The sequence below is a fragment of the Pezoporus occidentalis genome, unplaced genomic scaffold (assembly GCF_034315485.1).
Source record: "Pezoporus occidentalis ecotype Australia unplaced genomic scaffold, CSIRO_AGI_Poc_V1 ctg45, whole genome shotgun sequence".
In the NCBI taxonomy this organism is placed as follows: Eukaryota; Metazoa; Chordata; class Aves; order Psittaciformes; family Psittacidae; genus Pezoporus; species Pezoporus occidentalis.
The window spans coordinates 2,888,860-2,916,064 of record NW_026915780.1 but is presented as its reverse complement, the minus strand read 5'-3'; the positions used below and the strand labels follow the sequence as shown (position 1 = coordinate 2,916,064).

Sequence of the window (27,205 nt, the reverse complement as noted above, 5' to 3'; positions counted from 1 at the left end):
ACAGGAGATGCTGATAGGAAGCATCCTCACTAATCCTGTTTGGAAAGCGGCTCGTTCTCTGCACGTTAGAATAGGTACAAGAAGAGATTTTATAGGTCCTTTGTTAAATAACTACTTAATTACAGCCCCAAAGAACCAGAGATCTGTGAATACTGCTGGCTGTTTTCCCTAGGACTGGCCTAAAGCAGGTGAGAAGCATCACACGTAACGCCTTGGGGTGCTGCAGAGGAATGTGTGTGCAAATTTACATTGGCAAATTCAAAGGCAGAGCTTGTTAGGAAAGGCATTAAAAACATGTTATTAAACAGCTTCTACTCACCCTTCTCTGTGAGCTTCTCCTTTCTCTAGCTCCTGTATAACACCCAACAACACTTTGATGGTTTCCTGACTGGAGCTGATCAAACTTTCCATCATCTGAAGCTGGGCTTTCAAGTCCACAACTTCGGTGTGAGGCACGATTTGTTGGCATTCCTCGCTGACCGCCACGGCCGTCTGGCAAGGCTGGCTCTCCTCCATGGGCGAAACGTTCAGCTGAAGGGTCTGCTCGTTACATTCGGTGGCTTGACACTGCGCCCGCGACGAGCAGGCTCGAGCATCTCCCGCCGCCTGGGGCTGAGCACCGTTGAGGTGCACCGTCCTCTTTTTGTCCTCCTCGGCTGTGGGGCACGGGGACCACTCGGCCTCGGCCGTGAGACGGGACAAGTCGGGCTGGGAGGCGTTGGAACCAGACGCTGGTAAATAAACAGTGGCCACCTCAGTCTTGAAGACCCTCCCGTGGAGGGCTTGGGTGGCCTCCTCGCTCCCCGCTGCCTGTTTCCCTCGGCTGGGCGGGCGGGCAGCGGTGGTGGGATCCTCCAAAGCGGGGTCGGATGAGTTAGGGAGAGCAGGAGGAGGAGGTGTGCCTACGGGAGAGCTGTGCAAACCGGGGCTTTCCCAGGCCTCGGCCCCGTTGTCGCGGGATCCCGCGCTGGAGCGCTCGTTGATGTGGGAAATGAACTCTGCTGTTTGCAGGCTCCCGGCCTTCCTTCCCCACTGAACGGCGTCCCCGGAGCTCCCGCTGTCTTTGTCCTTCACATCTATTAGAAACCCGTTGTTTTGACCCTTAAAGGTGTCAACGGCCGAGGCGCTTTTAAGAATATTCCCTTTTTTCCGGTCCAGAGGAAAGGTCTGGTAACACTTCTTAAGATCAGGTGAAGTCTGGACTCCTGTGCTCTTGGTGACGTTGGGTATTGACCTCCGGGCAGGCACCGTCATGTACTTGCGATAGGTTTTGTAGGAAATGGACTTGGCCTCTCTCTTGTCGGGATCCGGTGTGGTCGAGAGCTCTTTGTCCCTCTGCTCGTTCTGGGCCTCGCAGATATCTTTAAATCTCACCTGGAGGGCTTTGTTGCGTTTCTTGATCTGCCGGTTGGGATCCAGCGCGTATTTCATCTCCAGTGCGAGTGAAGCCGCTGGTTCAACTTCGCTTTCTGAGGTGGTGAGTAAGCATTTGCTGGGCTCCTTACTCACCATGATGCCTGCAGTCAAAAACAGTTCAGAAAGCATCATGTTATGACAGAAATGCTGCTTTTACCCTCCCAAGTTTGAAGTGTTTGAGCTAAATTCTGCTTTGACTGAAACGGCTGCCACTCATGGAATGGTTTGGGTTGGAAGGGACCTTAAAGCTCATCCAGATCCAAACCCCTGCCACGGGCAGGGACACCTTCCACTAGAGCAGCTTGCCCCAAGCCCCTGTGTCCAACCTGCCCTTGAACACTGCCAGGGATGGGGCAGCCACAGCTTCTCAACCCTTTTGCTTGATTCTGTCCCACTGAGGGTGCTGGCTCCATGGCTGGACTTCACTGCAAGGCAATATGGGTTCTCAGGAGTCAAGTCTTCTGAATTCACTCAATAGTTAATATACTTCATAACTAGAGCAAACCCTAGCTATAGATCAGTAATCATTAGCAACTGGTAGTGCTGTATGCATAACATTGATGAACTACTGAAAGTTTATGGAAGAAGTCAAGCAGTGCATCAATTAAGGTTTTGCTTCAAATGCAAACGAACCCATCCTTGACAAAAAGCAGTAATATGCCTTTAGAATGGAGCTTTTTATCCCAAAGGATCCTAAAGCACTAAAAGAAAGAAAACAGCACAAAAACCCCTGTGATGATTCACAGAAATTACTAAATCTGCTATTGAAATATAAGCACCTCCTCAAGGATGAGAAGATGCCAAGTGCTTAACACAGCACATAGCAGAACAACCCCTCAACAGCTCTATTGTTGTATAGATCATATGGGATCTGTAGTAACGGGGTAGTTAAAGGCCTCATTTTTACACCTCATTTGAAGCGGTCGTTTTTACTCTCTTATTGTACAAATTTCTCCCTAATGCTGTGATTTACTGGATTGCCAAATTCCCACTTAATCCAGGTATTCTGCATGTATCTCCTGTTTAAACACCAATGTATCCTCAGAGGGACTCAGAGTATAATGCAAAAGGAGTAAAGGGACTTTCAGGTGTGGCATTTGAAATAGGTTTTTACTTAAAATCAAATAATAAACGTAAAGCTCTTGAGTTAAGTGTGCCACAATAGAGTTTGTTTTGTAATGTCAGCTCAGTGACACAAATGAATCCTTATGAATAGTTTGTATTTAGTTTTAATGCAAGAAAACACAATCAAGAAATTACTATCAATGGGGAAAATGAATCTTTATGGGGTTTTAAAAGTAATGAAGTTATGAAGATAGGCTGAGAAAGTTGGGGCTGTTCAGCCTGGAGAAGAAAAGGCTGCATGGAGACGTCATAGCAGCCTTCCAGTATCTGAAGGGGGCCTATAGGGATGCTGGGGAGGGACTCTTCATTAGGGACTGTAGTGACAGGACAAGGGGTAATGGGTTCAAACTTAAACAGGGGAAGTTTAGATTGGATATAAGGAGGAAATTCTTTCCTGTGAGGGTGGTGAGGCACTGGAATGGGTTGCCCAGGGAGGTTGTGAATGCTCCATCCCTGGGAGTGGTCAAGACCAGGTTGGACGAAGCCTGGGGCATATGGTTTAGTGTGAGGTGTCCCTGCCCATGGCAGGGGGGTTGGAACTGGATGATCTTAAGGTCTTTTCCAACCCTAACTATTCTGTGATTCTAATAGTAACATTTCCCCAAGGTTACTGAGACAGACAGATGCATATCTGTATATTGCAGGGATGGACTTTGGGGTTATCAACTTGCTTTCAACTAACCTCACGCAAATGTGTCGTTAGTGTTTTTGTCCTGGTTTTCTTCCCTGACCTCAGTCATTTGTGAACAAGTAACTGAAATACTGTAAAATCTGTCTAGTTTGCCTTTTCCCACCTAACTTGTCGGGTTCAGGTAGTGGTGAGTGAGCAGCAGTCGTTTGAGAAGGGCAAGGTTTTACGTGAATTGGCAGGATGTGGGAAGTCTGCAGAAGCAAGCAGAAAGAGGGAAGATTTAGGACAAAACCATTCAAATAATGGGATGTGAAATGAATAGATACTCATTTCCAAACTAGATACGGATGCACAGGCCTAGTACCTGATACCAGCGTGACCAAGACTCTCTTCTGGGGGAAAAGGGGTTATGAAATGAAAGTTCTAGAGGGAAACCTGAAGATGAAACTGGAGTTAGGGTAGTAAAGTGATCTGTGGTTTGTGCCCTACTGGGGTTGTGGGGTGCGATCAGTTATCCCTGTGCCTTTAATATGTGATGTACAGACAGAGACAACATTTTGAGGAGGGAGAAATAAATCAGCTACTTGTGAATGTCAGGAATTTTCTGTTCCAGTTGAAGCCCTAAATCAGGAGTCAGTCGTGCTTTGTCGGGAATGTTAGCGTTGTACTGGCTGGTTTGGGCTGTCTTTTAATTATGATTTATATTCATATATGTTTATATATCTCTAGTTTATTTCTTTAATTATATGTTTGCCAAGGGAAGTTATGCCTTTACTTGAGAGACACTGTGCACGTGGAACTGGTTCACTGCTTCCGAAGATGGTGATGGTAGGAAATGCAGGCAGAGGTGGTAGGAAATACAGACATCCATCCATCTGTCTGCCTAGGGGTGGAATTTTGGAGTGCTGTAGTGAATAATGAAGCTTCGTCTAAAATACAAACCTGATCCATTAGCCTGCAATTGGCCAGTAGCTTTAGACACGGCTAAAATATGTTGTAAAAACGACTGTCAAACCCCCAACCTCTGCCCTTTCATCAGCAGAGAGCTACTGGGAGCCAGTCCTGCAGAACTGTCTGCTAAATTGATGAGTTTACCCAAAACCTAAATGCAGGCACACAACGGCCGCTATATCCATTAGTGTTCAAATCTAATGCGAGTTCATGCACTGCTAAGAAATTGTAGCAAATACAAAATGTTGCATTTAGAGAGATGTGAAATACTCGGTAATTACATCTGGAAAGAGGTTTTTATCCATGAAAGAGGCTTACAAAAATCAGTTGTTAGGTCTGAAAGTCACTTATTACAAACATCTCTTAGGATATCTCAGCGTTTCCAAGTGAGTTTTCTGGCACTTAGTTATTTGACAGTAGGATCCACGAAGATACAATTCAATATTGCTATTTCATTAGTGTGCTTCTGTCTCAGTTTTCAGATTATTTCATGTATCACTTTAATCCCATAATCTCTGGGGCTGCAGCATCACTGGGTCTGGTTGCAATGGCTTAACAAATGGAATTAATGGAGTCTATAACCCGTATGAAACCAAGAGCCTGGCGATGCTCTCCACAACAGAAGTAGATAAATGCAGTGCTCTGCTCTGTGATACAGTTAATTTTAAGCATGTCTTTAATAGCCAATAAATTGATTCTTCAAAAATTGCTTGTCTCCCTTTCCCAGCTGCCCAGGCCTGATAGATTCAGCTAATTTAAAGTCTCCTATTCCCACTAGTAGCGTGGGCTAATAATTTTATAGAACCCTGTGACTGACAGCACCCTAAAGAACTGGACTTTCTTCATAAGCCTGACTCGGATGCCAGTGTCTCCAAGGAGAACTGTATGTGCACATTTGGTAAAAGAATGGTTGAGCAGACAATTGTGAGTTAAATATTTAAAAGGGAAGAGTTTTATAGAATGCCTTTTTCTGTTTTGTTTCATTTGGTTTGGACAAGGAGCTAACTCCAGTTTTGGCTTACTTAGCGTCTAGCATCTGTGGTGGTGTCTCCTGGGAGGCTCTGCTCACTTGTTCAATCTCTACTGGAAGCCAACAGTCACACCAGTTCCTGCAAAGAGGAGCGTGCCACAGGCACAGACTGGACCTTCAGAGACTGGATTCCAGTCCCTGGTCTTACTTATCTGTAATTCTGGCCATTACTCAGCTCAGGAATGTTTTGTAGAGCACGAAGCAAGGTTGGCTGTGAAATATGTGGCTGTGAAATACAAGAGGAGCTGCAGGAGCTTGGGATACTTCAGGCAGCTCCTGAGATGGAGTTTCTCAGTTTGAATGCAGACTTTATGGCTTACTCTTATTTAGTGGCTTATTCTTACTGTGAGGGTGCTGAGGCGCTGGCACAGGGTGCCCAGAGAAGCTGTGGCTGCCCCATCCCTGGCAGTGTTCAAGGCCAGGTTGGACACAGGGGCTTGGAGCAAGCTGCTCTAGTGGAAGGTGTCCCTGCCCGTGGCAGGGGTTGGAGCTGGGTGAGCTTTAAGGTCCCTTCCAGCAGAAACCATTCTATGATACTCTGTCACAGGGTTAATACAGGCTTTGAATTTGGATTTTAATTGCAGATACCAGTTAAATACAGTTAATAGACTTCTTGTCTGTAGTTACTCAAACCCTGATTGCATGAGCTGAGTTGCTAAGCTAAATACTGAAGTAATCACAGAGCCTATTTGTCAGCTTTTAGCCTTGATTTGTTTATGAACTTCTGGCTGATTACCCTTAAACAGTGCTCCTTTATGTCTGAATAGGGAAATAAATTATTAAATACTAATACTAATAATACAAAAGTGATGCACAGAGAAGCCTTAAGTTAGTATAAAATCTTCAAGGGAGGTTACAGAAACCATCCCCTTTGTTCTTTCAGGTTCTCCATAGCGTGTTTTGTTCAGTTAAATCCTTCCCTTTCAGTTCTCCGTTACTGCTGCTGCAGAGATTTCTTCCCCTCAGTTCAGCAATGGAGTGGGCATTTCAAGGAAGGAGACCTAGTTTATGTGATTTACACCTCAATTATGAGGAGCTGTGGGCTCCCAACTGGCCTGTTCAAGCCTGCGTCAGCAGGTAGAGCTTAGGTATGTACGGAGATCTTTACAGGACCTCCGCTTTTAATCCAGACCTCTGCAAAGTCACTGCACTCCGAAGTGAATTACGGTGTTGAATTTCCTACTAATTTGTTAATGAAGGGGAAGGAGATCTGTAGCTTGCCTTGTAATTTAAATCCTATTTCTGTCAGGTTTAGGACACAGAAGTACACACTCAAAGACTAAATGTGTTAATAAGCAGAGCGGACTTAAAACTTCCCATGTTCCAAATGCAAGTGAAAGGCACAGATTTCAGTTGCTGGGCTTTCAGACCCAATGAAGGCTTCAGAGATGCGGCTGTAAACTTCTCTGCACCTATTGAGTGCACACAGGGGTGTTTTGTGCTCGTACGTAATAGCCTAAAGGAAAACTAATGCAAAGGATTGCAAATAATTGGACTTCACCACCTGAAAAAGGATGCATTAGTGACCTGCAGCATCCTCAGGCTTTGGAGTGTCTCGAGGCTATGCTGTCTCATGAGAAATCATACGCCAGTTTGCTATGTCTAAAGACTGTCATAAAATGCATATTTGTTGCTTAAAAACTATTTGATAGCTATAAGTCATCCTCAATAGGTAGAGTACAATATGCTTCTATTGTTAAAAACAGACTTTTGAAAGAAACTTTTGATTTCTTTCATAGAAACAAGTACAATATAAAAGACTATTCTAGGTTAATTTTAAATATAGCATCGTATAAACCTGTGCCAGCAACCTGAGGCTATTTTACATGTAATCTAAATGGTTTTTCTTCAGTTTAAGTAGATGGTTTCTAATATCACGCAATTTCCTCAACTTTCAGGCATTTAAACTTCAGTAGTTATTTTCAGCCCTAGATTAACTGTGTTATGATACGAACTTACAAACCATACAGCAGGATCCTAAATATTAGGAAGAAATATCCAGGTACAGACAAAAATGTTGGAAAACATGAAGGAGCTCAGCCACTTCTTAGTAGTTTGCAGAAACTTTTCTTATGACAAATGTTTTATGGAGTTTTAATACACAGGAATGAGAAGAAAGGTAAATTCAAGGGTGCAGGGATACTCAAGTTTTGTGCTGTGAAAAGTACTGGTGATTATTATGAGGACCCCACCACTAATCCATTGACATAGAAAAGAGATGTGCTAGGCCAGTCTGTCCTCCTTTTATCAGAACTGCTCATAGAGAGTTAGCAGTGCTGGTCAATGGCAAATGAGTCTTTTCTGGATTTTGATCTGTTTTGAAACACTTAAGCAGTGAATTTGAATTTAATTTCCTTCTCTACTGCTCAATACTGAACTAATTCTTATTGCAGCTCTTCTGTATTGTCTTTTATCAAGTACAGGGTGAGCTGCCATAGCCCTACAATGTTGAGAAGCTTGCAAACCTCAGTGCAGTAGAGAGCATTACCAGCATTTCCGTACATCAGTGGCATATCAGAACAGAGAGCTCCTGTAGGCTCCATGGCAAAATTAAAGCTTGTGAAGGAGGGGCTGTATTTTCACTGAAAGAAACTCAAAGGTTCCACTGTCTGATACAAAGTCTCCTAATTTAGACTGATCCTTTAGTCAGCCTAAAACCAGCTTTGGGGTATATAATCAGCAAACAAAGCACTGCACTGTAAACTACACACGTCTGGTAGGGTTGTTCTTAATACCGTTTCAGACCATAGCTCTATCAGTCATCTAGTTCCAGTGATGACACATGATAGATTCCTGATTGCCTTGAAAGTCTTCCTTTGGAATAAACATAATCATGTGTGGTTTGTCTGGTTTTTTTCCCTCTCCAATCCATTGGTAGGCTCTGTGCAAATGCTGTATAAAAATCATTTCCTGATGGCTGAGATAGACAAGAAATGCCTTTAAATGCTCTTGTGAGCCTTAGAACTAAGGGACAGGAAAATAAAATGTATGATTTAATAAGGCTGCAGAATCTCAGATAAAGCAGGAATGTGTTGTAGGATAAACTACTTGAAATCTTCCATAGAAACAAACCCATTTCCCTGAATGCACAGGCTGCTAGATGCTATTTTCTATAATTCTGACTTGTTTGCTACAGATTCCGAACACAGATTTGAATAATACTGAGGTTTTGGTGCTTCCTCTACTGTAACATGCATGAAACGGAAAGGAATTCATTCCATGTGGTAAAATTCTGCACAATAAGGGCCACTTTATGTGCAAGTAATGGTAACGCTAACAGGAGACTTGCATTAAAACCAATGTAGTTGTGGTCTGAGTTAGTAACTATTAACTTCCTAGTGGAACAAATGCAATGTCCAGAGATATTCCCTGTTATATGACATTATAACATCCATAGTTATAATGTCAGACATTTGCTAGGATTTAGTTTACCGGAGGAAAAAACCCAACATTAAATGAATTACGTTAAAGGAATTATCCTTACTTTTCCTTACTGTGCTAGGCAGCTACTCTGGAAATGGGAGGAAAGGTTTATCAGCATCATTTAGCCATGTAAATCTGTGCACCTCTTTGTCAGTGTTACAGCTGGTACGTGCAGTGTAAGGATGCTGCTGAGGATGTGTTGCTAGGAGAATCACAAAGAGTTCTGCTCATACTGTACTGTTTTCCAGGAGTCCAAAAGGCAGCGTGCTTTCACTGGAAGGCTTCTTCATTTTTATGGGACTTTGCATTAAATACTTTAAATAGCAAGCTGTTAAAAACAAGAGCTTAAAGACAGTCGCTTATCTGCATTGTGTAACAGTAACTTTTAATTGTCCCTAGTGAGCATCAATAGTTGTTGTGGGTGTTCAAGAAGAAAATCAATGATCAAATGACAGGGAAAAAAGCGGGTCTGGTCTGCAGCTTTGGCCAACAAGTGTGTAAAACTGTCAGATGTACAGAGAGGGTGATTTGGGTGCTGGGGCTGCAAACATGAACTGCAGACACCTACATAACTGCAGCTGGTTTGCTTTTTCATTGTAGCTTTTCATATGTTGGGTAAAGAGGAAAGATGAGGGTAAGCAGGTTCCTAACATCTAATCTAAATCTACCCTCTTGGCTTTAACCTGCCTGAGGGGAGACTGAGATGAGCTCTTAGGCAGAAGCTCTTCCCTGTGAGGGTGCTGAGGCGCTGGCACAGGGTGCCCAGAGAAGCTGTGGCTGCCCCATCCCTGGCAGTGTTCAAGGCCAGGCTGGACACAGGGGCTTGGAGCAAGCTGCTCTAGTGGAAGGTGTCCCTGCCCGTGGCAGGGGTTGGAGCTGGAGGAGCTTTAAGGTCCCTTCCGACACAAACCAGTCTGGGATTCTGTGCTTTAACTCCATACTTCGGTCTTGCATCATCAGGTTCTCTGTGCCTGTAGTGGAAGGGCTCTGCAGTGTGTTTGGGTGCAGTGCAATATCTGCAGCTCAGCCCTTTCCCATGGGAATGCAGATAATCTCACTGTATGGAAAACACGTTTGGTTGTCTGGGCTAGAGCTTACTACAAATAGGAGATGACAGACAGGAATGACTTTCCTGAGGTTGTGGTTGTAAGGCATCAGAACGTTGTCAGCTCTTTCGACTCCGATTAGGGCTGGGTGCAGACAAGCCTTGGGAGGGTGTGAAGTGCTGCTCAACAACACTGCTGGGTGATTCAGGTCTAAAGCATCATTAGCAGGATATTAATTGGAGAATATCAGTCTGGGAGATCCTATTTGCGCCCCAGTGCTGTCAGCAGGAAATAAAGGCAGTGCAATTTTCACCTTCTTTAAAGCCAGGCTTGGATGGGGCTTTGAATGACCTGGTCTAGTGGAAGATGACCCTGCCCATGGCAGGGGGTTAGAACTGCATCAGCTTTAAGGTCTCTTCCAAATTTAACCATTATAGGGATCTCAGGGAGCACATTTGTGAACGGTTTCTGGTTTCAGGCAGGTTCTGGCTTTGCTGTAATTGTAAATTATCACTGTGTAGTCACATCTGAGCGTGCTGATGTTGGTGAAAAATGAGAGAAGAGCCCAAATCTGTCTGACTTCTTCTAAAGCAAAGGCTCGTGCAAAAATGAGCATTAGTCACCCCCAAAAGTGTTATTTGTAGACCAAAAGCTATGTTGTAATTGCTGAACTGCAAGTGAGGAGCAGTAGAAGCAAAGCTTATTTCATAAAAGCTGGTTCTAAGATGATTTTAACATAAGTAATGCGATAGAAGAGCTGAGCTCTGATAGGAGGGGAAGTTGTCTTAAATTTGAACAGTGGTCTGAATGCTCCAAATCTCAGCTCCCAAAGCCTTCAGTTCTCATCAGACACAAGGACTTTGAGAGAAGGGTGGGAGCTGATAAGTGGTACCATGGCTATCAGCTCATTCCAGGCCACATGGACAACCCTCATGGATGAGGGTGGGAAGAACTGGATGGGGAATGAAGAGGGAAGGAATAAATGTGCAAAGATGGTGTGGAGCTGTTGGCTAAATTGCTTCCAGGTTTTGTGGACCTGGGACACTGAGAACTGAGATCTCACCATCTGGTGATGGTGTTTTAGGATGGGTTATTTGTGATATGGATAATTAGGAAGTCTGTTAAAGTAGAGATACTCTTAGGGGTATTCCTATGTCCCTTTTGTCTGTTGGAGTTAGACACTGTTGCTTGTCTGAAGCTGATGTATTGTGGCTGAGAACTCCCCTGTTATCAATCAGAGTTGCCTGATAACACTCCAGGCACCACAACCATCCAGGAGACACAATCTGCATCATGTTTATTGTGGCTTTGTGTGGTTTTATACTAACACAGAGTGTGAATGCAAGAATGTAACACATTATGCTCACTGACTTGCTCAGCTAGGACTACCTGAACTACGCAGATTCATCCTGAATTCAGCAACTTAGTCTACAGAATGGATCAGTGTTAGTGGTGGTACTGGGCAGTGCAGGTATCATTTTTGCTGAACTCTCTTCAGTTTTGGAATGTTTTATCTGTCTCTTTGTCAGCTCCTTAGAGGTATTGCTCTGTTTTATTTGCTAATGGCCTTGATACACACAAAATGTGTTAAACCCATCCACAAGTTAAATTTCTTTACTTGTGGGTATGTCCTCATTCATTTCTGACTGTATTTGGAGAAGGGAGTAATGCCTATAATAACAAAATGGGCATAAGCAACAGATTGCTAATGTTCTGAAGAAGAGATTGGGCTTGCTGTAGACTTCTTTTTTCTTATTCATATATGAATGCACAAATATTAGTCCTGTCACTGCATTGTTACTTCTTCCTCTGTCTCCCAAGGAGAGCGGGAAGTAACTAACCAAACTAAAACTACTTTTGATGTTCCTTAAAATCCAGTCCTGAATTTACACACGTGCTTCAGTGGGTTTGTACTGAGCATCACAGAGCCCCTGTTTTAGTTTGTAAGTCATGTATACCATGTATATGGTGTATAAGGTATGTATGACATGTATGGCTGCCTAACTTGCATCAGCTTTGACCTCACCAGCTTCTTCCAAGGAATAGCATCACAGCTCTGGCATAACTGTTGGCTGCTGTGATGTCCCAGGAAGCACAAATCATGCTGATATCCAAACCACCCTATTTAAACATAGCTTTGGATGTATGACATACCTGTGTTCCGCTTTGTGTGTCTCACAGTCTTAACAAGGCATCTTAGTCCTGTGGCTTAGGTCACCATGGAAATGGGCTGTATTTCAGTTGTAAAGGCCTTGTAACACTGGTCAAAGTGGGCTCTAAATACAAAAGGTCCATTTTTAACTAATGTTAAGTTGTGCTGGGCATTTCTACAGCTTTAGGTGCTATGGCTCTGACTCCTTTCATAGGTACAGGAATTCCTAACATCTAATCTAAATCTACCCTCTTGGCTTTAACCTCCCCGAGGGGAGGCTGAGATGAGCTCTTAGGCAGAAGCTCTTCCCTGTGAGGGTGCTGAGGCGCTGGCACAGGGTGCCCAGAGAAGCTGTGGCTGCCCCATCCCTGGCAGTGTTCAAGGCCACGCTGCACACGGGGGCTTGGAGCAAGATGCTCCGGTGGAAGGTGTCCCTGCCCGTGGCAGTGGCAGGGGCTGGGGCTGGAGGAGCTTTAAGGTCCCTTCCAACCCAAACCAGTCTGTTATTTTACAATTCTATGAACAGTATTATTTTCCTAGTTGTAGTTTCTTGCATTGAAAATTAATTCTAAGGTCTCATTTATTAGAAATTTCCATGTAATTTGGCTGCACTGAGCCATACAGTTGAATTTACACCATGTACATGAGCACATCATGGGCATTTTACTGGTTACAAATGATTACTCTGGTCTCTCTGTTTTAGCTGCTGCAGCCTCAGATATATCTGGACATACCATGTAGTTTTTGTGAGGTGTTTAACACACTGTTTTATACGGGCTGAGTCTGAGGCCAAATCATCAGTGATGTGCAGAGATTGAGGAACCTGATATGTAGAGCTCCAGCACTTCCCTGCAAGGACAGAAATCTCCTGTAAGGATAGATTAAAGGGCTCAGATCTGCACCCAAATATCGCAGGACTTGGAGGGCTTCAGTCCCAGGGCTTTTAAATCCATCTCTTCTTAATTCAGACTGAAAATGGCCCTTCCTTGCCTATGCTCCTCTGCATTAAAATCAGTGGAAAACTTATTACTGGAGTGAAATCAGGCCTGGAATCTTTCTGCTGCTGAAGAGAAATAAAAGCAGGCAAAGAGGAAGAAACCTTGAGTTCTGTTTGATCACCAGGTTGTTATATTTACAACCACTTCTCTGTGCCTGTGATGTATGTACAAGGGGAAAGCAGGGGAAGTTTTAAGGCACTGATCACCACGATGTGCTCGGCAATGGTATAACCAAGTCAAACTTTTTCCAGAGCATAAAGGGATCAGCAGAGAAGCTGCCTTCAGCCTGAATGTAGTAAAATTGTGGTAAATAGACTTCAAAGTGGGGATGTGCCACTAAAATAAGAGGCTGCTCCGGTCACACCTTTTGTGTGGTCAGTAATGGTTTAAACCTAAATGTCAATACCTAGTGAGCTGTCCCTGGGTCTGTTCAGAGGTTAGACTGTGTTCTGAAGCAGAAGAAAAGCATGCATTGATTTTCAGAAGGCTAAATGTGGAATTCCCACTGAATTTACCATCAGAGGAGTTTATTTTTACCTTAAAATATGCTCATTAGCTCATTTCCTTAAAGCCTATTTAATTTGCAGTCTGATTAGTAAAAATCTAAGGGAGTCTTGGGCTATAAAACAGATTTGTTGCTGACATGGTTTTTAATCTCTTGCCCAAATTTTCTGCAGCTCTTTCACTAGTGGCTGTCATGAAGCAGAATATAAGACCCTTGTAATAGCTAGTTGAAACAATCATGGGAATTATGTTCTCAAATATTCTGGATTTACTGTAATTCCCTCAAGTAGGCATGAATTACGTGACCACACATCCTCAGTTCTCCCTGGCCAACAAGACTACGGTTGGATAAGGAACTGCCTTGAGACACTATAGCTTTGCAGAGGTATCCTTGCCTTTTTTAGCACTGATGGTTTTGGCTTTCACCAGCCCACCAGCAAAGGATTGGTGTTGCTGAGTTTGATTCTAAACTCTCCAGAACAGGATAAACGACGTGTTAGTGTTAATATCTCAGTGTTAACATCACATTTGGACAATCTGTTGTGGAGTTTGGGTTTCTAAGTCATGTAAATGTGTGTTGTGGTGACAAACAGTGTCTGGTCTCTGGTAGTGCCTGTCTGTGAGTCAGCTCTTGGGCTTCTGACCATGTTCTCCTTCTATAAGTTAAACTTAGCCACTCTTATCTTTTATTTCCCTCCAGATTAGCTATATAAACCATGTGTATCTCATGCCAAAATGCTTCTATCAGTGAAACAGTTAACATGGGGAGGAGGGGAAAGCCTTATGAGCTACTTGTTTGTGAGCTTCATTAGTAGAAGGGTGCATTGAATGTGAAGTGCTGTCCCTCTCCATAAGTAACTAACACTTTCTTTTGTGTTACTGCTGCCCAGCTGGTTTTTCTACGTGCCAGTCTGGGGGAAAGGCACTGATTTCATTCAAGATGGGAATTATTTTGAGCATCTTGTTAAAAATACACATCGTTAATCACTACAGAGTCCTAAAGCACACATATTCTTCATCAAGGGCATCACGATGTCCTTAGCAATAACAAACCCCCCATCTTATTTAGAATCAGCCTTCCCTGCTGAGCTCATTCTGCTTTAAATGCAACAGCACCTCAAACTCTGGGGCATTAATTTCATTTTACAACTGCTCAGTATATTTAGATATCCAAATCTATATATTTGGCTATACAGTGGACATGATGTATTCCTCTTGAACTCCATGACTGTCTGCCATAGCTGTATAGAATATAAACCTCCAGAAGATAAATGAACAATCTCTGAGCACTGAGATATTTTCATCGGAGCTGCTCATACGCATTTATAATACTAGGAACAAAAATAATCCAGCTTTTAACTTAGAACTGTTATTTGTAGTGGAAGAGAGCAGCGTTACCGTAGTAAAGAAATGCAGGCACGAGCAGACTGGTGGAACACCAATGGGCTTCACACCAAAAGTAAGGAAATAAATTACTCTCCGTGCTTGTATTTCTACTATAGATCTCTTTGCTTGAGATCTTACATTAGATTATTCTGAGTACATGGCTAGGGCAGCTAAATGGAAGGATTTCTTTTATTTTCTTATGATTTTAGCTAGTAGTTTTTCCATCTAGCAGCTGTGTTTTAACCTTGATTCCTGCAGCATTCCTGACAGCACTGTAAAGAGGCACGGTAATCACTATGCAACGCTCAAGCAGAGGGAATAAATTCCCAGTTTACATTAGGCATGACCTGTTACTGTTGTGCTGCTGCTTTCCAGTATTCATCAGAGTAACAGTGATTTTCAGAGGCTGGAAAAACAGGTCTTCCCAAACTTCCCTATCCTAGAGCCTAATGAGTTAAATTTTCCTCTGCGATGCTCGTGCGTGATTTTAGCTGCTTAGACACACAAGGTCAAACCCAACTGCTCCATCCCCCGTTCTGACTCCTGGCACAGGAGGGGGGGACCAGTCCTTTGGGACAGACACCACGGGAGATGGTGACATAAGCAGAGAATGCTATTCCCTGCTTTCAGAATTCCAGGATGTCCCTGTTTTGCCGGGGCTGGCTGCACCCCCCCCAAACAGACCCAGGCTGGCTGCAGCCCTGCAACCCCTCGCTGCTGCACCTCTGTGCAAACACAGCAGTGAGTAGGGACGATGGGGTCGCAGGGGAGGGTTTTTCCTTGCCGTAGGAAGGCAGGATGGGAAGGCAAAGCGGGAAGCTCTGGATATGCCTCGCAGGAGGCAAGGTGCAGGGCTGTCACTTTGGTGCTGGAGCTGTCCTACCTTCTGTCCCAGTTGCTACTGCATTTTCACAGCATCTCCGATTTTGACGATGGGGATGAGGGAACGGTGGAGTAAAGGGGGGGAACCACCGCTTCCTAACAATGACGGCTCCCAGAACAGCGGCAGCTTCAGGCGCTGGCGAGGGTTTGGGGTTGCTTTGGTGGCTAACGAAGTGCTCTCCTGCAAGTTACCGTGTGGGTGCCCACGTCCGCTGCCCGTCCCTTGCCGCGCCGCACGGACACTTCATTAGGGCAGCGTTTGGAGCGCCCAGCGCTGAAGTTCACCAGCGGCGGTAGTTCCTCGCCATCAATCCAGTTGGAGAGCTAAAAGCACTTCGTTCCTCTTCCAAAACCCTTCCAGCTACACCTCTGCCCTCCCGGCTGCCCTCGGAAAGGCGGCACTGGACGGAGGGCTGGTATCTTTCTAGAAGAAAGTCGCGGTTTGGACGCGTGTAGGGGATATTCTCTCCTTATCTGTCATGAAAGTTATTGTATGCAATAGCTGCTCGCAGGCAGGCACGGGCACTATTGCATAACGCTGGCGCTCAGCGCGCTGCTTCGTGCTCATCCCTGGCGAAGTTTTGGGCAGGAAAACCGAGGGGAAAGGGGGATTTGGGGGTTCCGAGAAGGGGCGGGGGGGCTCGGGTCAGCGCGCCGGGCTTACCTCGTGCTTCCTCAGGCTGAAGTGTCGGGCTGGGCGCTCCCCCTGCGCTGCATCTCCCTCCCTCCCGCCGCCGGGGCGAGCTTGGCCCGCAGCCGCTCCGCGCATCGGCCGCCGGAGCCCGAACCGGAGCCGCCCGCCCCGCCGCTCCTCAGCTGCGGCCGCCCGAGCGCTCGCTAGAGGCAGCCGCCGCCGCCGCCGCCCGCTCCCCCCGCTGCCCTCATGGGCGGCGGAGCCCGGCTCGGGGGGGCGGGAGGAGGCGCCGGGGGGATCCTCACGGCCGGGTCCCGGCGGCACCGGGGGAACTTGTTGAGCGGGACCGGCGGGCGGCCCCGAGCCGGGCGGGAGCGGCTGAGGCGGCGGGAGGAGCCGGGGGCAGGGCCCGGCGGCGGGGGGCGGGCCGCTGAGGCGGCGGGAGGCCGCGGGCTGAGGCGGGGGGGTCTAGCGAGCAAAGGAGGGGTGGATATAGGGACCTGCGATGGTACCGGTTAGTCCTGCGCTCTTCTCTGTGCGGTATATGCCCCTCTGTGGCCATAACAGATGCGTTTGGAAGCGGTATGTCCGCGCTGAGCATCCCCCGGCTCTCGATCGGGAACATGGAGTAGAGGCCGAGTGGGTGATGCTGGTACATTGGGGATCCCACCCCAGCGCCCGGTTAGAGCTGTTTTGTACAGAGATACATATCCATAAGGTGCGGAATGAGTGCATGCTCCCGTTTGGCTTTGAACCTTGGATAAAATGGATGCAAGTTAAAAGCAAAGCAGTTTGACAGAGCCACGAGGGCCAGCAAGCATGATAACGTCCTTAAAACTTCAATCCCGTCTTCCTTCCTCTTCTCTTAAACCCCTTTACCATTTTGTTGAGGGCTTTTTAGAGATGTTTTTCATTAAAAAGACTTAGGAATGAAATGGGTCATGTGGATTTAAGCAGACCTATCGATATCATGAGAGGCACGATGTGATGGGTCAGTCTCTTTCCTTCGGAGGCTTGCAGTAGTATCCCTGTTTAATAAGTGCTTTTAACCACAGCACGAAACCCGCTTAGCCCCACTGGGGACCACATAGTTTGCCGGTAGCAGCGCCATCACCACCACCGGTAGCGTTGATATGCATTATTGATGTTGGGATTTACAGAAGGGACCCCAGGTTGGAAGCTGGACGAGCCCCAGCACGGAATGCCCTGCTGCTGTCGGGGGAGAAACCCGGCCGGTAGGTACATCCCGATGCAGCAGAAGCACTGGCTCAGGTCCTGGATGTCTCTTTAACCAGCTGGAGCAGAGCATTGCGCCAGTGACCGGGGCTGCTGCAGCAGCATCTCGACCTCCTGTGCTCTCTCAGCCAGAGCCCCACAGCGGGTAAAGGGATGGGTACGGACCCGGCTCTCCCTAAGCACCCGCGCGGCGGCGTGGAGATGAATGCACGGAAACCCTCGCCTGTTCTATTGCAGTTCAGCGGGAGCCGAGGAGTGTTCAACAAATGAGGCAGTCAGCAGAGGGCAGCTGAGCTGCTCTCGCTGTCTCTACCTGTCCAGGTACTCTGTCACCCTCCTCCTCCCCTGCTCTTTACCACTGCTCTTCAAAGAGGGTGCCCAGGGCCGTGGTTTTGCATCCCCTTGCTGCTCTGCCCTGGGGCATCCCGCAGCGAGGAGGGAGCTGATGGCACGGTTTGAATTGCCGTCTAGCTTTCTTACCGGAGATACTTCTCTTCCCTTCAAAGGCATAGGTGGAAAGAACTTAAATATCAACTTTTTGCAACAAATACCTTGTTTCTTTTGTTTCTTTCTCTCCTTTTATTTTCAGCAGCGCTGACTAATGTATTGCAGGACTTTTGCGGTTTCTCTAACAACATAAATCAGGTTTTGCCTACAGCCTGTATGCAGCCAGGATAGAATGATACACTGTGGTGATCGCATTGCAAATGCATATGCAGCTTCAACAGAAGCAAATCCCAGCCTGGTTTGTGTTGGAAGGGACCTTAAAGCTCATCCAGTTCCACCCCCTGCCACGGGCAGGGACCCCTTCCACTAGAGCAGCTTGCTCCAAGCCCCTGTGTCCAACCTGGCCTTGAACACTGCCAGGGATGGGGCAGCCACAGCTTCTCTGGGCACCCTGTGCCAGCGCCTCAGCACCCTCCCAGGGAAGAGATTTATTAAATAGATCCGTGGATGTTGTTGCTTTTTCACAAGATGAAGATGTGAGCTCTGCAGACAACAGTCCAGACCATGCAGACCGTCATTGCCAGAAGAAAACGCTATTGCTCAATCACCTTAGTGAAAGGAAAACCCCTCTGATAGAAGCAGTGGTTAAAAAATCATCCTTATCTTCTCCATAATGATATTTAAAACCTGTTGCCCCAGGGCTGATTATCCTTGCACAGCGTTATGTCTGTGCCCCATTTATAAAGCTGAGCACTTATTCTGTAGAGTTTTAGAGAATTAGAAAGGACTTTCCAGTTGTGGACCACCTTCCTGCTTATCCAGCAGCACATGTGTGGCTGCTGGCACTGTTGGTGTACATAGAGATGTTTTAAATTGTGATTTGTGAAAAATAGCGTTTCCTGGTTATTGTGCTTGGTGTTATTGTAGTAGGAGTAAATATGCAGGGAAAATGGAAGGACAGGCCAAGGGGAATGGCTTGAACCTGCCCGAGGGGAGACTGAGATGAGCTCTTAGGCAGAAGCTCTTCCCTGGGAGGGTGCTGAGGCGCTGGCACAGGGTGCCCAGAGAAGCTGTGGCTGCCCCATCCCTGGCAGTGCTCAAGGCCACGTTGGACACAGGGGCTTGGAGCAAGCTGCTCTAGTGGAAGGTGTCCCTGGCCGTGGCAGGCGTTGGAGCTGGATGAGCTTTGAGGTCCCTTCCAACTCAAACCAGGCTGGGATTATATGAATTTATTACAGAACCTTACCACCTCCTTTTCAGGGGAAAGTAGAGTGAGCCTCACTTGATTTTAAACATAAGGGATGTAGATGATGTTGTGACTTTTCTCTCTCTTGTCATTTGGGGCCGATGCTGTCATTATATCTTTGCTAAAATCAAATATTTTCACATTGCTGAGTCTTCCTGCACATTACTTAGGTTGTTCTTTTCATTCCTTTATATTACAGCTGCCCAGCTTTCTATGTTTAATCTGTAATTCCTTTATTTACTTGAACATTGGAAGAAAAATAGGGGAATGTTAAATATGCTCCTCATTTCCAGCTGAGATGGCTGCAAGTTTGGCAAACAGGTCCTTCTGCAATCATAGGATTATTGGATCAGCTAGGGTGGAAAAGACCTTAAAGATCATCCAGTCCAACCATGCTCCTTGCTTTGAGGAAGGGTAAAATCTGCTGGGCTGTGAGGAAAAAGAAATAAGGACTCTCATAGCCATAAATAGGAGATATTTAATTTAGTGTTTTGCACTAAGTTTTTTTGCCATGAGCTTGGACAATTCATTTAAGACTATGCTTATGTCTGTTCTTTATCTGTAAAGGGCGAGTAATTGCACATCTGTTAAACTGGAGGAACATTGTGAAGATAAAGTGGGATTAAGATGATGTGTTTCATGCCCACAGTACCTGCGTGCAGCTACAGTATTAAGTAGCTGATGAAGTGAACCGCTATTTATGGGGTTTCTGCTCTAAGAAGGAAAATGCTGAGTAACCTCATTAGCTATGATAGTTATTTGCATACTTGGTTGGGATAAGTAGGAGCAGGATTTAGACATCTTTCTTCATTTCCCTTTGTACAGAAAATGCAACAGCAGCTCTTAGCAGCTTGAAGCTCAGATACCGAGTTCCAGTTGAATGCTGTCTCATAAGGAGTCTGAACTGCTGTAGATATTGGTTTCTCATTCATACTAAAACAGAAATCCTAATTTGGGGAGGATAGGAGGTTCTGTTTTTTAATCTTTTCACTTTTTTTTTTCATATTTTCACCATTTAAGTTCACAAAAGCTCATTTTCAGTATACAAATGCTTTTGGGAGGGGAACTAATGGTGTGGCACTGGTACAGCTGTGGCTGCCCCATCCCTGGCAGTGTTCAAGGCCAGGTTGGACAGAGCCTTGGGTGACATGGTCTAGTGTGAGGTGTCCCTGCCCATGCAGGGGGGTTGGAACTGGATGATCTCAAGGTCCTTTCCAACCCAAACCATTCCATGCTTCTGTGGGGATTATGAACTGGTTCTTGTGGCATGTACGAGCTGTGTTATCACTTGCCTAATAAAGATACCCTGTATAGATGCAGAATCCTGCACTAGTTCAATTATCATGCAGGCTGTACAGTTAGGAAATAAATGAGGGTCTGGAAGACCATGATGTATGATACCTTAAATGGCTGCATTTTGTTCATCTTTGAAAGGCAGTTTAGCTTGTCGTTGTTACTGATGATTTGTGCTTTTATAGCCCTTCTTTTTGCATCTCAGAAACCCTTTGTGCCCATCTGAATAATAAATCACCAGGTTTGATTTGCTCGGTAAGAGCAAATGGGAAATTACATTCTTATGAAGATGTCTTGAGGAGCTGTAAGAGTGGGGGAAATTGTTTTAAAGGAATATTATGCTCACTTTGTTAAGATTTTGTTTTGTCTTGTTTGTTTTATGACCTTTCCCAATTCCGGGGCTGTATCTCTAACTGCTTTATGGCAATGGGAGAAATACTGTTTAAAAATCAAAACCTCAACAATCTGATCCTAATTTTTATTGCCTTCAAACAAACAGTTTCAGATGGAGGCACCTAATGAAATCTGGAATGAGCATGAATTCCATCTTGGAATTCAAGTTACAGCCAAAGAAAAGGTCTGTGTGACAAATAATGGGGATACTTTCATCTGCTCCATAAAATCATAGGATAATTACGGTTGGAAAGGACCTTAAACTCCTCCAGCTCCAACCCCTGCCACGGTCAGGGACCCCTTCCACTAGAGCAGCTTGCTCCAAGCCCCTGTGTCCAACCTGGCCTTGAACACTGCCAGGGATGGGGCAGCCACAGCTTCTCTGGGCACCCTGTGCCAGCGCCTCAGCACCCTCACAGGGAAGAGCTTCTGCCTTAGATCCAACCTGAACTTCTCCTGTTTCAGATTTAACCCATTACCCCTTGTCCTGTCGCCACAGTTCCTGACAAAGAGTCCCTCCCCAGCATCCTTGTAGCCCCCTTCAGACCCTGGAAGGCTGCTCTGAGGTCTCCACGCAGCTTCTCTTCTCCAGGCTGAACAGCCCCAGTGTTCTCAGCCTGTCTCTATACAGGAGGTGCTCCAGCCCCTGAGCATCCTTGTGGTCTCCCCTGGACTTGCTCCAACAGCTCCGTGTCCTTCTTAACTTGAGGACTCCAGAACTGTATGTACACAGTGCTGCAAGTGGGGTCTCACGAGAGCAGAGTAGAGGAGCAGGAGCACCTTCATGTTTGCTCTTTGGTGAAATAATGTATTATTTGCACACTGATTTCATTAAAAAGAGGATTTTATGCAACTTTTCTGTCAAAATGGAGAACCATTAAATGTTATGTGGTGATGTCAACTCCCAAACCCTCAGTGAGGTTTTCTCAGTTAAATATTGAACTATTTCAAATTTGAATCTAGCATAAAAATACAGGCTCCTATGTGCTTTGATAAGTTAGGAGCCCAGACTGTAGTCTGGTGCTAATGCAGAATAACTGAACAGATAAAACTAAGCTGAAATAAAATGTATGAAACAAGTGAAAGATGAAAAGTCACAGAAAATAATATAAGAGGGAGAGAATTGAACAGAGCAAATGGTCTGAAATGAATTGAATTCACCAATTCTATCAGTGTTCTTAAACTAAGTATTTTGGCTGTAATGCTCAGATATTAAGTATTTTGTCCATAATGCCCAGATATGAAGTATTTTGGCCATAATGTTTCATCTCTTTAGTGTCGTTTCCAAATTCCCTATGAAGGCACTAAAATAAAATCACCCTCAAGAAGTTTGATCCATGAGAGAGGAATGATGGCAGTGAATGACAGTGGATGTAAAGAGGAAGGTTGCAATACCATGGGCACCCCAAACCTTTAGCATATGTTCACAATTAGGACCTTCCCCTCCCTTTAATGAGTGGCAAGTTGGAAAGGTCCAGTGGTATGAATGAGGAGCCTGCTCTAGTGGAAGGTTTCCCTGCCCATGGCAGGGAATTGGAACTGGATGAGCTTTAAGGTCTCTTTCCAAACCCTCCCATGACTCTCTAACACGTTCCTGTCATAATGTGACATGCAATCTAGCATAGCAACACACCTCCATAGTCAACATCTGTTAAATAATCAAACCTAAACCAGTTACCACACTTTGTTAATGCAGTATGTGATAGTTGTGCATCACATTAGAAGACTTAAAAGAACACAGGCCGAGCAAACTATTTCTATGTGCATTGTTTCTAGTACCGATGTCAAATATTTGTATAGAATAATCATATGTTAAGCTGTGAGTAGTGCCAGTGCTCGAGCTAATTTTATATTTACTTGTTAAATAAAATAACCCAGGAACTAAAGCCTTTGAAAATAAGGATATGCTAAATTTATGATTGACTGCAAAGACTTCATTGTTTTATGTATTAAGATGGATGTGACCAAGTTTTGCCTTAAGAAAGCAATAGAAAGTTATTTTTTTAAGTCTGAAAATCCTAAATGCCCCAAACACTTAAGTTGTGTTATGCAGCATAAATATGCAGATAAATACGGGAAGCCTGATAAAGACATTAAATGAGTTTATGACTGACAGCAGAGGCTAAGAGAAGTCCTTCTTAAGCCTAGGTACAATAAAGCCAGCTCTGTGCTTTATAAAATACAGTCTCTGGGATACTATATTAAAACCCATTAAAAGTAGCAATGCATTTTGATTTCCTTCAATTTTTAAACAAGCTCAGTGCTTTAAATATTAATACTTAGCAGCAGTCGAGGAGCTTTAAATCAGCACATGCCTTAAATCAGGGGCGTCAGTCAATGCTGTGGTGCAGCCCGATGGCTACAGTGGCTCTTGGGGAAGAGGGTGAGATGTGTGAGGTGGGGAGAGGCCACGGTAAATGGGACGTCCATCGGGCAGGGTTTGTAGGCAGAGGTGGTGAATGGGCTCAAGAAAATCATGTTGGTTTAGTTAACACTGTGGTGCTTCCTTGATTTCCCACTAGGAATTCAATATAGTACCCTAATAGTTGAGTGGTTGCCCATCTGTGCCCTTGCCTCTCATTCTGCCCAAGCCTTGATGGGCAGGAATGGGAAAGCTGTGTTCGACAGGAATGATTGCTTCTTGACTCCAAATGTTACTCATCACCAGACCGTCCTGTCACAGATTGTGCAGTCCCTTGGTGGTCCAGCTTCTGCTGCTTGTCCCTGCCACGTCTGTAGCCGCATCTTCCATCAATTGCTGTGTCTAAAAAATACCTGCCTAAATTAAACCTACCATCTCATATTTGCTTGAAATTCATCTATTAGCTTCAGCAGCTGCCTCCTGGTTCTAATACTGGGAAATTTGTGAGCAACAGCTGTGCACTCATTTCATCCACCGCCTCTGTGAATTGTAAACCTCGGTCACGTTAATCCCTCCCCTGCCTTCTTGGGAGAATCTGGGACTTTGTGGCCCCTTCTCCAGGGGCAGATTCTTCATCCCCTTGTAGAATGACAGAATGGGTCAGGTTGGAAGCTCATCCAGCCCCTGCCACGGGCAGGGACCCCTTCCACTAGAGCAGCTTGCTCCAAGCCCCTGTGTCCAACCTGGCCTTGAACACCGCCAGGGATGGGGCAGCCACAGCTTCTCTGGGTACCCTGTGCCAGCGCCTCAGCACCCTCACAGGGAAGAGCTTCTGCCTAAGAGCTCATCTCAGTCTCCCCTCTGGCAGGTTAAAGCCATTCCCCTTGGCCTGGCCCTACAGGCCCTTGGCCAAAGCCCCTCTCCAGGTTTCTCATAAGCCCTCTGTAAGTATTGAAAGGTTGTTCTAAGGTCTTCCCAGAGCCTTCTTTCCTCCAAGCTGACATTATAGTTGCCCTTTCCTGTACCCTCTGCAATCTGTTATGTCTTCCTTGAGCTATGGTGGCCGTATTTATTTATTGAACTCAGTTTCACTTCTCTGTGAGATGATGTAAATCAAACCTTTCATTGAAGGACAGTAGTGAACATCACCAGGACATTACTTGTGAGCTAAGTTTTGACGCAGGATGATGAGCTGGGATGGGGAGCTAACAAGGTTGGGCTTGATGTATCGATGTATTGTTATTTCCCATCAATTTCCAGATGACAGATAAGCTCTGCAGCAATTGATATCTAAATCAGGGGCTTGCTATCCTGGGAGAAGGCATGGTGATGCTAAATGGCCTCCTGTAAGCTGATGCATCTTGTCATGGATGTTTTGTTGGCCAATACAAGGGACATTGGTTCTTCAATGGAGTTACTCCCATGTACTTGGAGGGTTCCATGGAGGAAGGGAGGGCTCGTGATCTTGCAGATCTTTACTGATTTTACATGTGCTTCTGTCCTTTCCTCTAACAAAACACTTAAGGCAGGATGGTACCCATTGCTTTTGTCCCTGTATTCCATGGAGGCTCGTTTAGTAGAGAATTTATGATGGTTTTAATAATATTATAATTAAACAGAGCTGAAATTGAAAATACTTTTTATAATGCTTCTATATTTTTAATGAAATCTTGTAATTTCAGGTGGTGTTAGCAAACATGCCAATGTGAACATTCCTGCCTGGGAAAAAAAACCAGTAATGGGAAAAGCAGAATAGTTGCAGATGTTAATTTTCCCATTTAATAAGGAACCCAAAAAAAGAATAAAGTTTTAATAATTCATAGGGAAGCAATGAGTATTTCCCATTTATTTATGCATATTTATCACTTGGCTTGAATGATAAACATATTAATTCCTGCCTACCAGTTAATGACTTTGGGTAATGTTTGTACTCTCTTTTCAGAAATTGGCCATATAACTCACAGCTACTTGTAGGAATAGACTTAATCAGCTCTATTTTCTTAACCCTGAAATACATTTTGTCTTACTCCAAGTAGTTTTTGTAAGGCATTTTTTAAGCATTCTTTATTTTTCTTGCTGTTAAATCCTTAAATTTACCTCCTCGACAGATAATGGGTTATTTTTCAGCCATAGCAATACAAAGTACTTACTGTTTTCAAGACTTATTTTTGCCGGATGTCAAGAGTGGGTTGAGTGTTGTAGACTCTGTCAGTTGGTTTATTTTGCTGTTCTGGTTTAAAATGTTATGCCCCCAAAAGAAGTTCTGATGGTGTTAAATGCATGAACAATATGTCAGGAAAACTGCTTTCAAAATGATGAACTATGGAGCCAGGCTGAGAAAGTTGGGGCTGTTCAGCCTGGAGAAGAGAAGGCTGCGTGGAGACCTCAGAGCAGCCTTCCAGTATCTGAAGGGGGCCTATAGAGATGCTGGGGAGGGACTCTTCATTTGGGACTGTAGTGATAGGACAAGGGATAATGGGTTCAAACTGAAACAGGGCAAGTTCAGGTTGGAGATAAGGAAGAAGTTCTTTACCGTGAGGATGCTGAGGCCCTGGCACAGGTTGCCCAGAGAAGGGGTAAATGCTCCATCCCTGGCAGTGTTCAAGGCCAGATCTTAAGGTCCTTTCCAACCCTAACTCTTCTATAATTCTATGATACTGTTGCCTTCAAGTAGGAATCAAACAATCCGCTCATGTTTTGTGATCTAAAGACAAGCCTGGGGATTAATTGGGATATTTGAGATCTTTCAGGTATTTTCTCCTATTTTTCATATTTTTAGTGTATCTGAATAGTATATAATATCATGTAGAAATAAGAGTCAGATTTGTCTTCTGTGATATTTTAATGATCGTAGAATAATAGAATAGTTTGGGTTGGAAGGGACCTTCAAAGGTCATCTAGGTAGTTCTCTATTTATTGAACTATTGCCTTATAAACATGCCCATATCTGTGTTATGAAGGAATTGGTTATGTTGATAGCACATTGAATGTAAATTGTAGCAGCTTTTCTCAGGATAATAGCAAAATTCCCCACTGGTTACATTACTGGGATGCAGCCCAGTGCATGGGTGGGTTCTGGGCCAAGCTCACACTGATGCAGAGTCATGGGAGCTTCACTTTCAGTCTGTGCTATTAAAGCCCTATGTTTTGTCACCTGCCCTCAGCTATTTTGCTGTAGTACAGCCACATGAAGAAGTGTTATGCACATAAATATGTGGATTATCATAAAAATTTCAATTAAATGACTGACAGGCTGAGCAAGTTGGGGCTGTTCAGCCTGGAGAAGAGAAGCTGTGTGGAGACCTCATAGCAGCCTTCCAGTATCTGAAGGGGACCTATAGGGATGCTGGGGATGGACTCTTCATTAGGGACTGCAGTGACAGGACAAGGGGTAACGGGTTCAAACTGAAACAGGGGAGGTTTAGATTGCATCTAAGGAGGAAATTCTTTCCTGTGAGGGTGGTGAGGCACTGGAATGGGTTGCCCAGGGAAGTTGTGAATGCTCCATCCCTGGTGATGTTCAAGGCCAGGTTGGACAGAGCCTTGGGTGCCATGGTTTAGTGTGAGGTGTCCCTGCCCATGGCAGGGGGTTGGAACTGGATGATCTTAAGGTCCTGTCCAACCCTAACTGTACTATGATTCTATGAAAAGCCACTGAAGGTGGCAGTGGAGGCAGTGCTGCTGAATTCAATTCATTCTATATAGTTTTTCCTGTAGCCTGTGCACCGGTTTGGGTTTTACTTACTCTTTGTTAGTATTTTTTCAGGTTAGATCTAAGGCAGAAGCTCTTCCCTGTGAGGGTGCTGAGGCGCTGGCACAGGGTGCCCAGAGAAGCTGTGGCTGCCCCATCCCTGGGGCAGGTTGGACACAGGGGCTTGGAGCAAGCTGCTCTAGTGGAAGGGGTGCCCCTGCCTGTGGCAGGAGGCTGGAACTGGGTGAGCTTTAAGTTCCCTTCCAGCCCAAACCATCCCATGATTCTGTGATTTCTTATCTATTTTGAGTACACATCAAAGCTGCTGCTTTGCCTCAGTGGTGCTGGTTTGAATGTAC

General features: G+C 45.1%; 2 protein-coding genes and 1 long non-coding RNA gene across 5 annotated transcripts in view; 1 reads left to right on the top strand and 2 right to left on the bottom strand.

Moving 5' to 3' along the window:
• INSYN2A (inhibitory synaptic factor 2A) overlaps positions 1-16,546 on the bottom strand; it is a 45,991-nt gene extending 29,445 nt beyond the window's left edge. The window contains exons 1-2 of one of the 2 annotated variants that reach the window (XM_062635228.1): positions 16,209-16,546; positions 320-1,517 (exon numbers count right to left, since the gene is read on the bottom strand). In XM_062635228.1, the coding sequence (XP_062491212.1) occupies positions 320-1,512 (1,193 nt within the window). In that variant the 5' untranslated portion in view covers positions 1,513-1,517; positions 16,209-16,546. The remainder of the gene's footprint in view (positions 1-319; positions 1,518-16,208) is intronic. The other variant, XM_062635227.1, reaches the window with a different exon arrangement.
• The window catches only part of DOCK1 (dedicator of cytokinesis 1), a 315,311-nt gene that overhangs the window by 128,660 nt on the left and 159,446 nt on the right, over positions 1-27,205 (top strand). The window lies entirely within an intron of this gene.
• The window catches only part of LOC134172252 (uncharacterized), a 60,312-nt gene that overhangs the window by 29,445 nt on the left and 3,662 nt on the right, over positions 1-27,205 (bottom strand). The window lies entirely within an intron of this gene.